The 10937-nt window shown below is 41.3% G+C and overlaps 1 protein-coding gene across 1 annotated transcript; it reads right to left on the reverse strand.

The window, feature by feature from the left end:
• Window positions 1–1549: 1549 nt before the first annotated feature.
• Window positions 1550–9359, reverse strand: LOC134178461 (uncharacterized). Its single transcript, XM_062645338.1, has 7 exons — window positions 8603–9359; window positions 3969–6608; window positions 2983–3897; window positions 2674–2919; window positions 2571–2612; window positions 1977–2161; window positions 1550–1899 (listed from the first exon to the last, which is right to left on the reverse strand). The coding sequence occupies exons 1-7, from the start codon at window positions 9357–9359 to the stop codon at window positions 1762–1764; spliced, it is 4923 nt and encodes a 1640-aa protein (XP_062501322.1). The 3' UTR covers window positions 1550–1761.
• Window positions 9360–10937: the final 1578 nt, after the last annotated feature.

The raw sequence follows: 10937 nt of genomic DNA on the forward strand, positions 1-10937 counted from the left end.
GTCAAGTGCAGACCTGAGCAAACTAAACTGAGAGTTGTCCTTCTGGAAAAACTAACCGTGGGCGTCCAGCAACAGAATGATACTCGTGCACAAAACGCTGTAAACCAGCTACAATCTGCTGCATGGTAGAAAGTGAATACGGCTTTCCATCTTGCCTCCGAACTTTATGCACAAACCGTGCAAGCCAGTAGTTCATTTCTTTAGTGTTCATAACATGCAGATCATGCGCATACCGCCCTGGCGTTCCCTCTTCAGTTTGCTGCTTGTTTCTCCCTTTCTTTCATGCGTTGAACCCTCTAACCGCCCATGCAGTAGCTTTTGGGGTGTTGGGGGAACACGCGTATCAGGAAACTTTTGGAAATTTCTGGATGAAGTGGGAGCTTGGAAACGAGATTCAGAAGACTGCTGATCAGAAACAACATCAACGTCTAGCAGTTTACTATATAGCTTCCAAAAAGTCTCTAACTGGCAAATCTGCTGTTTCAATGCCCAAGTCGATTTCAGCCTGAGTAAGGCTGAGGCAAGCATCTTCATCACTGAACATTTTGCTACACAACTGATTTGAATTTCGCGTCTAAAGGATTATCAACGCCTCAGCTGGGTGTGGTTATAGACCTTCTGGCAAGTGTATAAACGAAATACACTTGCTGAGCCCAGCTCGGGCTTTGCCCTCGTGCCAACTCTTGGGTGGAGAGGGTGTATTTTGTTTATACACTCGCCAGCGGTCTATAACCTATACGCATAGTGATTTGTGGATCAGCTGTTTAGTTACCTGAAGTTGGAAGTACACGAAATTCTCAATTGACGTTCTTCTACGTTAATGTTTGTTTATGCGTGAATTCTCACAGTAGGGATTAGCTTCCGTACCTCATTGTAGATACCGTACGATAGACATGCAGTAGTGTTAGTGCGCAAGCTTGAATCAATTGTCTTGAGCAACTGCTGGCCTTCAATTTGATTCAATTGCGTTAGCGTATATGCCACCAACTGCCTTATCCCTGTCAGAGTCTCCGCAAACGTTGTACAATACGTAATTATTCAAATTGTTTGTTTGCGATGATAAGATTTTATCGTCTAATGCCAGTTATTTTTTATCTTGTATTGAGCAAGACTCAATAATAAATAATAGCTGCCACGATCTTTAGTATGGAGTCGACGCAAGAGTTATAGTTGTCAAAATTTACTGCATGAGGTCAGGGGAAAGCGACATATATCGGATACTATATCATTCCTTCTGTGAAATCAGCAATACTAACATAGTTTGAGCCGATTCTGCGCACTAAACCTTTAGTTTTGATGCTTTATCTATTGAGGGAAGCTAATACTCGCAATTGCAATCGAGGTGTGGAAAGGAACTCAGAGATTGTGAGCAAAATAGGATTGCCATTGTCAAAGTCAGAAATAGTGCAGCTTGAGCGGTGCTGAGCGCAGTGGCTCTAGAAGAAAGCGCGGTTTCAAGTTGGGCAGAAAGTCTATGTTGCCAATATGAAAGTCAATATCATGCTGTCTGCATGCGCACGTATTTAGACCTGCCGTTCCAGACTTGCAGTACATGACAACTCAAGGTGCAACAACAACCCTTCTTCATCTTTCTACATCAATAGAACATGCAGAGAGTCAAATGACAATCGCCACTAATGACTTGATTTTGTGTCATAAAGAGATATTGCTAAAGGAAGCAATTCTATTATAAATAAAGTTGCATTTAGCACCGTCTCTGGGTGCAGTCACTCATACTGTATTTCCGCTGTCGTTTAATTTTTATGTTGTTATTGACGTCGTCTGTAGACGTGGACGACGGCAGTTCATATTGATTTCTAGTTGCTTCATGTTTGCCGTCATTAGGTCTGTTAGCGTTAACATGATTGTTAACGATTTATTGCGCAGTTGATTGGTAATCTGTGAGAAACAGCATAGTAGTAGACTAAGGAATGCAGATTTTAGTTGTGCGTGCATATGCGTGCATAAATACTCACCGTAGTGATTTTCCATACAGTCAAGCTTTTGTCTAGCTTTCGCAGCTGTTGTTGTAGATACTGTATGAATGAAAGACCCATTTCCTTGTAAAACCTTGAATCGATTTTCTTGAGTAACTGCTGCCCTCCAATTTGATTGAATTGAGTGAGTTTACCATCGACTGCTTCATCAAACGCTCGGACCTCTACAGTAATTTATGCAATGCGTAATTAATTAATTCTATCTGTTTTGTAATGGAAGTGCGCCTCTAAAATTGTGTTGGCTATTCACGAATGCAGTTAGGTATCAGCTTAGCTAGTATGTCGTGCCTTTTCATGCGGTTGAAACAGCAGAGATATAAATGATGGCAACTGTGGAAGAAACGAGATTCTTTTTTGTACATTCGAAAATTAAGAATAAAATGATTTTTATAGCTTAGAATAATGTTCTACTGAGAACAATTTTTAGAAAGTATTGATCTCTTACAGTTTGAAATGATTGGCTAATTGAAGAATATGGACAATTAATGTTTGAGCCTCGTTTTGTTAAAATGATTCTCTATTGATAAGCTGCATGTACTTTGTTTTCTGATTAAATTAACGTATTTTACACACCTTTGATCACATCATCCAATAGTTGATCTTCTTCTTTGGCGTCTAGAACAAAGTTTAGTCAGATCTTATTGTTTATAGCATGATCTATAACTGTTTAAATTACCCTTTTGAAATTGTTCCGTTATTTCTGTAGATCTTTCCAATGTGTTTGCTAAGTTTTCTGTTTCAGATGCAACGATGACACTTAATTGTTTTTTAATATATGTGAAATGAAGAGTTTCATAGCGATGTTGACGAACTTCAGTGCTAAATTGGGCCACCGAGTATTTCCACTCTTTGTACTCATTCCATAAAAGTGTTTTGAAAGTCTTCGTCAGCCTTGTAAGGAGAGTCAGTATAGCACATTGGTCTAGACAGTTGTAATAAAACAGATAACAAGTGTACACTATGCATAAACGTACGTAACAGACACCTGTAGTCTTCGTTTGCAAAGTGTTGTAGAGTTTTCTAGACGATCCGTTTATTTCCGGCCGAGCAGATTCATTCCAAGAAACTGCCAATTGAGTAGTGGCTTCCGATAACGGATCTACTGTTTGTTGCCTTACTTCATCTCTTTCAAGAGCAAAATGATTGTGTAATTCATTTAACATTTGCGTCATATTTCTGCTTGTGATTGCAACAACCGATATATTAGAATTCTGCATTAGTAAATGATTATCGTGTTTCGGGTCATCTTTTGTGACAGGTTTTTTGTCTTCTCTAACATGAGGTGCTGGTTTGTGCAATGAATCAGAAGAAACTTCCTTCACAATGCTTCTGACACTCCTCCGTCTACGAAAGTTTACTATTCCTGGTAAAATGTTGTTAGCCAAAAACGAAACGATATTCATTGATTTGAGATTTAAAGTGAAGGAGAGCCTTTTTCTGATTCGGTTAAAAAATACTACATCAACGCTTGCCGAAATAGAGCTTGGTAAGAACCGATCAACACCCACATCAAATTTGATTGATCTGATGTCGACAATGTAACCGAGTACAGCTTCTGCCAAGTATTCAGCCGCCTTTAACCCCAACCTCACGGTTTGTTTACCCACTTCAAGAGCAAGTTTTGCAGCATCGAAGGGAACTTTGGCCGCGCTCACAACTAACTTTGCCGCTTCTAATGCTGCGACGGCTAGTCTAAAAGGGGAGAGAACGACATCGTACGCTAATTCTGCAGCTGACAGAGCAAGGTACGCTGCACCTCGGACCGTACGGCAAAGAACATTTGCTGCTACGCATATCGGATCACGTACTCTATAGCAACAACTTTTCCAAGAGGGACAGCCGAAGCACTTTCCCCACACTTTCCAACAACAGGACCGCCATCCAGGGCAGCCGAGACAAGCTGCAAATATAATAATTCTGCTGTAAATCAATATAACTTTAGAATAGCATTATTTGTCAACTAAGACTTACACAACGAGCACGAACGTATCCTGCAAAGGCTGTCTACTTTTTGTTTTGCACGTTGCAAAGCTCTCTTAGGACCTTCAAGCTTTCTTCTTGCATAGTCGACGTCTCTTTGTCTGGCACTTAGGAAGTTATTTACTTTGTCAAGATATGCTTTTGCATCATCAAGCTTTCTTTGCAAACCATCCACCACACTCGTTGCCTTATCTGCTGCGGAACGAAGAAGTCCTGTGACAGCGCGTCCAATTCTCCGTAGTATATCAATTGTCACATGGGCGGCCATTTGCAACCTTGTTGAGAGCAAATTGCCATAGCTGCCTTTTAATACGATGTTTAGGTTGAAAAGAAAAAGGTTGGCTGAGAATTTGGCTTCTATTTTACTTTCTGTGATAATCAATTTTATTTCTGTCGTTATGAGACCTCCTAATAGAGATATGTACCCCTCCAAAGAAACATCAATATCCAAGCCTCTTGTAAAGTCGATGCTCGCCTTTAAGCAAGGTCCGGAATAACGATTACTGCTTGATTTGTAAATGGCAACGAGGCCGAAAGGTATTTCTATTTTTGAATCCAAACAACCCTCTACGAAGTAAGATAATGGTTGAATAGCAATTTTTGAAAACATTCGTAGACCCAGAAAATTTAATGAGCCAGAGAATGAACATCCTGGTGGAATTATATTGTTGCTGCTGCTTCTAATTTGATATAGAGATGAGGTGTAGGATATTTGCATTCCTCTTGAAAATCCCATGTCGCTAATTATTCGAGGAAGTCGTACGTTGACATCAAATGCATTCAGTAAGACACCCAATGTAAATTTTGAAATATGCCCGTAAAAATAGTTTTTGCTTGGATTAGCGAAATCTAAGCGCATGTCTACGGTGGCTTGAATCTTCCTTCCGTTACCAATATTTCCAATTTTGATGTCTGCTTTTAGTTGAAGTGTGGTGATTGTTGAAGAGGGGTAAAAGTCAAATGCCAGCAAACCATTCCCTAATGACAAGAATGGTAAATAGAAAGCTTTCTTCCACCATTTAATCATCCTCATTTCAAGTTCCAGACGAATCCCTGCTTGTCTAACTGTTCCTCTGAACTGAAGTTTTTCGCCCATAACATTGAGATCTAGTTCTGCAGACACGTCCACATTGTGTTGACGAGAGCCCAACCTGAAGTTTAGAAACGATTGCTTTAGCAGAAGTGACGATAAAGAACGACGTACGCGACTTTCTCTGAGGTCCGACCGCTTTATGAGAGAAGTACTGCTTGGATAAATTTGAGAGACCGTCAACATTTCCAGCCGTTTGTGCAACGCTGTTTGGGATTTTCTGTATTCGCTTCTATTCAATTCCAATCCGAAAGGTATGTCTCCTATATGTGCAGATAAGACTAAATTGTTGATAGATGAAACGTCGCTGGTTAAGATTAGTTCACTTGTTGGAGCCAATTTTGCAAGTTTGCACAACAAATTGATACCACGACTAGATGGTAGCTTAAGGAGAACGATGAGAGACAAGCCAGAAGTAGTATGGACCTTACTCAAGACTTTGTTGTCAAATGTAAGATTAGAAAGAGCAACACTGGAAACTACCATTCCTATTGTGGAACGGTTTTGGAGAAAAGTTGTTGAATTCGATAATTTGATGCCAAATAATGTTCTAAGCAAATTCGCAACACTGACATTTTTTACCACGATTCCAAGTGCAAGTGTGTAGTTTGACCTAACTTGTTGGACTAGACTTTCAGTTTTGACTCTCCATCCATTGATTGTAGCTGATCCTCGTACATGCAAACTAAATGTGGCAGGATAATTAGAGTACGTGAGTGAAACAGAAGGATTCTTGATGTCAAAGTTAAGAAAATGAGCGTCTTTGAGCTGTGAAAGAAAGGAGTTTCGACGGAAGCTAAGTCCTAAGTTGGATACAAAGTCTCCAATGTTTAGTGTTTGGCCAGTCCATTTAACTTGAAGAATGGAATCTTTTATAGTGAAAGATACACCGGACCAACGAAACGATCCCAAATTCCAATCAACTAAGGCTGTAACCGAAGGAAAGCTTATGTTTTGAACAGGAACCTTTACTTGAAAATTGGTGAGACACACTTGCGTCAGTTTTGGTATTAAAGTAAGCTTTTGATGGACATGAAAATCAAACACAACGTTCTTCTCACTGACCAGATATCTCAAGCTAGTTGGCCGTGGAATTGTAATGCCCACGTTTCTCAGTACAAAGAAAAGAGATTGGAAAGATGGCAGCTGGGATGGATGAAAAGATGTGATGAAAGAGATGGGTGTTACCGAAGAGATCCCTCTCGCACACAGTCTTGTCTTTATTGTATTACCCCAGTATATTTGAAATAATGTTTTTGAGTTAGAAGACAAATTGATAGAAACGATTGCTGTCAGGCCTTGTTTGATTTCTCCGCACCAAGAAGCAAGTCGATGAATTTTCATTCCTGTAATGTCTTGCTGGCTGAAAGAAACTGATGAAACAACCAAGATGCCTTCGAGTTGGATTGGCTGTTTAAGTTTGAGCGTAGAAATGTCAATGCCAATATAATTGTTAATGAGACTGGTAAAAGCGGAAGAGCTTGAATCTATTTCACTTACTAGCATCGCAATGATCTCTGGTCGTGCGGAAAGGCTATTTTCTAAGAAAGAATAGAACATCAACTTCATCGTAACTTTTAATTTCAACGGAATATCAAGGATACAATATACAAATGGCAGATTTGTTCAGTAATTAACAGGGCTCTTTAATTGATATGCATAATTGACTCATTCTGGTGTTCTGGGAGTGAGTCCAATTTCGGCAAAAGAAAATAATACCTGTACTCAAAAACTCAAAGTAGCAAAGACAAACTGAAAATTTCTAACATCAATCGGCAGCAGCAAAAGACTTACTAATGTCTATATTGATTAGAATGGATGATTTCCCAATTTCTACTTAGATCAGAATAGATGGTTTTACTAATGGTGTGTGTGTGTGTGTGTGTGTGTGTGTGTGTGTGTGTGTGTGTGTGTGTGTGTGTGTGTGTGTGTGAGTGTGTGTGTGTGTGTGTGTGTGTGTGTGTGTGTGTGTGTGTGTGTGTGTGTGTGTGTGTGTGTGTGTGTGTGTGTTTGTATTAGACATAAACGAGAAAAGATCAACCAACCTCCAACACATTCTTAGTATTTGAAGTGGATATATATTTATATTAAGTATATAGATATACTTCTAAGCTGCTCTACATCCAAAATACGAGCTAGTGTACTGTCTGCGTAGAAGACAAAAAGAAGAAACTAAAAAGAGCACTGTAAAGCAGACATAAGTTAAATAAACGTAAATTAACTTTCGCCAGTCGTCCATTGTTTGGCACGTGGAGTAGCCCCAATCTCACAATCTCACTGTAGGGCGGGTCCATGGACGTGTTACTATAGGGACAAAATCTACACACCCGCACACACACACACACACACACACACACACACACACACACACACACACACACACACACACACACACACACACACACACACACACACACACACACACACACACACAGGTATTCACTCGAGTCAGAGCTCTGTCTTATAGCATCTCATGCACTACCTACGCTACACGTCATACAGCGAAGAAGACGCACCGACCGCAGCGGGCGCGTAGAATACAATAGCGTACAGTGGGCTGGCAAAGCGCACGTCACATCCCCTACCACGCCCCATGGGCGGTAGCAATCTAACTTTGCACGCCACTTCCGCGAAGAAGACGCACCTTCCGTCAAACACGGACGCACGCACGCAAGCAGAATCAGCCCGGCGAGCCGACTGCAGCGGGCGCATCTTGCACTCTACCAGATGTGTAGAATGACAGTGGCTGGCGAACATACGTCACATTCGCATACTTGGTCAATTGAATAAACAAACTCCCGCTCATCTCATTTCAGCAGGGCCAGATTCAGATGGGGTTCAGGGGGTTGAAACCCCCTTTTTCCAATAGGCGTGGTTCACTAATTTCATATAATTTTACTAGAAAAGAGAAAATTAGTAATGCTATAAATAACTGCTACCAGGTGAACTCTCTCTTTCAAAAATTCCTTGATCCGGCCCTACATTTCAGGCCGCTAAAGTCTCGTTTCGGGCCGTCGGAGGAAGTCGAGGCGAAATCCGACGCGATTGTTATATGATGTGATATGGCGTCGTACGGTATCTAAACATTTGATTTTATATATATATATATAAAGTCGTAGATATCCACTTCAATATACTAAAAATTTGTTGGAGGTTGATCTTTTCTCGTTTACGTCTAATATTGAATAGCACAAGTCTGAATGAATTTATAGCTTCGTTTCTTAGTCAAGAAAACATCTAAATAGTGCACGAGTTTATGAGGGAATGCACAAGCAAGTGACTTCTCATACAACGTTTACAGAAAACAACAATTTTCTGTCCGACGATTAATTGCAAGTCAGACAAGACTCTGTATACAGTAGATAAGAAAATTTGACCATGTAATTGATAATATGTATGTGAGAAATTATCAGATAGATTTTTCAACTTCCTGTCATAAAAAAGTCGGTCAAAATGCAAAAGAAAGGTCAAACATGCTTTGGGAGGAAATTGGGCTCGTATCACGCAATGTAAGCAACTAAACCCTACCACATACCTGTAATATTGGTTTGAATTGTAGCAGGAGTGGTAGACGATGTGAGTTGAACGTGTAAGAAAAATTGAGTAACCATTCTTCCCAACAGTTCCGTCTTTGTTATACTGGTAACAGTTAACACAAGTCGTTTGTAGCAATTCAACATGTTGATCAAGTCCCCGTTTATGTCCATGTCTTCCATACGAAGTAAGCCTTGCAATCCGGCAGCAGTTAGTGTAGACGCTATGCTATTCCAAAATCCCTGCGCGATGACATGCATCGTAACGCTAGAAACATCTAGAAATGAAGGAGCTTTGGGAAAGGACAAACAAAGTGATGGACCAAGCCAGTTGGCTATAACGGGCACTCCTTCTCTACTCAGTCGCCACGTGCCTGTAATAGAGACGTTGAGTAGTTCATTGACACCAGTTAGAGAAAAGGTTAGTTTGACATCAACATCATGGAGCATTAGAACGGACGGGAACAATGGCAGTTCAGTGACCTCACGTGTGGTGAGTGACATAACCAATCGGCTTCGCTGTTGAATGATGAAAACATTAGCAACATGTAATCTCCACAGATCGATCGTAAAGATATCGGGAAGTGCCGGTGGATGATTCCAAGTAAAGCAGGAAGTAACTTTCCAAAGATAAGCTGCAGTAACAGACTGGTTCGATACCACTGTTGCAGATATAGTTGCTGCCTCTCCAACACCAAACTCCACTATATCAAAAATCTTGAATGACCTCAAACGATCCAAGATTGTAGAATCGTTCATGTTTGTAGAGCACTCCGACTTGGCGGCCGTGTTTGCGCTTGCAAACCAAAAGACTGCTAGTAGGAAAATATTTTTCATAACTCGAAATCGCCGACAGAAGAATCGGATAGAAATTGCAATCACAGCGATGTCAGAAGCACAGTAGTCTAAGATTGCTATACAACTGCTATCGTATTGTTGGTGCTAAACTGTTGTAAATTACAATGACTCTATTGTTTTGTTGTACGAGCATATTTATCTCACCACGTAGGTGTCTTGATTCGCTATTGTCGCTCGACACTAGGACTTCCTTCTCTTTCGGTAGTCCTTCCGCGCGAAGATAGCAACGGGGAGGTTCACAGGTGTCATTTAGTGTGCTACAACAGCTTGTGTCCCAGACGTGTACCGACCGAAGAATATCGTTTGGGCGCGTTTGTAGGTTGCAAACAGTTCCAGTATTCTCCCTACATCGCAGCGAGTGAAGATATCTCTTTTAGTCGCGTGCAGCGATTGCTTCTGGAGTAGCTTCAGGCTGACATCAGTCACGTAGAAATTTCACGCGTAGTCGCAATGGCTTTCGATCGATTCCGGGAGCGCGATGATAGCCTAAGACAAAAGTGTACATGTACAGCAGCCTAGTCGCTTTTGCGTCGTCTTCTGGTCAACGACAAGAGGACAGAGTCTGCGAGTTGTCTTTTTCCGCACGACATGGCCGTACAGTCTTTGCGTTCGTTTCTCTACGCTATCTAAACAGTAAGTGGCATCGCAAAGACCAGTATGCATAGTTACTGACTGCATTTCGCGCCTTTCCGTTCCAACACCTTTAGTATAACGGCCTAGCCTGCTGTAAACGAAAACACACCTGGTCTCTTTGTGCAACTCTTCAGCAATATGAGACAAACCGACAAAGGGTGGGTTTTCGTAATGACAAAATATGTTAAGTTATCTAATGACATAAAGAGGTACTAGGCGCTTTACGGAGACAACATCACGCGATACTGCCCCAATGCTATCCTCGCGTGGAAGGACCATCGAAAGCGAAGGTAGGCCTAGTGTCGAGGCTAGTTGTCGCCTCATCTAGGAATCTCCTTTCCGGGTCCGTATATACCTATGGCAATCGATATTGAGCGTGACCTTTGCAATAAAGAGGGCTGCGATAAGTAAGAGCTGCTTCATGACTTCATGAAGATGCCGAGTCTTCATCTAGAACGACATCACAGTCGCACAAGTGGAAGTCAACTGCTGCTTTCTCGCTGTAACGGAACTAGCTCTTGCTGTCATATCTATCTCTATTGTGGCTAGTTAGTGTTCACTTTGCAGGTGGCTTGCGTACTTAGCAAAAATCGCCGGTGCTCGGGCACTTGCATTTTTACTCTAGACATATCAGTTGATCGTATGAGAGGCAACTCTGCATGCTGTCTGTTGTGAGTACGCTGATGGTCGAGACCTTTTTACGAAATATGCCTCGGCGAGTTGTCCAAGAACGTCGACTTGTGGCCGCATCGACAACACGTCGGATGAAATATTTTTTTCTGAAAGTAAACTGCTTTGAAATCGGAATGCCGTATATTGCTGCCAGTTTCTCCTGAAGACAGTGCA

Source organism: Corticium candelabrum, chromosome 4, assembly GCF_963422355.1.
Source record: "Corticium candelabrum chromosome 4, ooCorCand1.1, whole genome shotgun sequence".
Classification (NCBI taxonomy): domain Eukaryota; kingdom Metazoa; phylum Porifera; class Homoscleromorpha; order Homosclerophorida; family Plakinidae; genus Corticium; species Corticium candelabrum.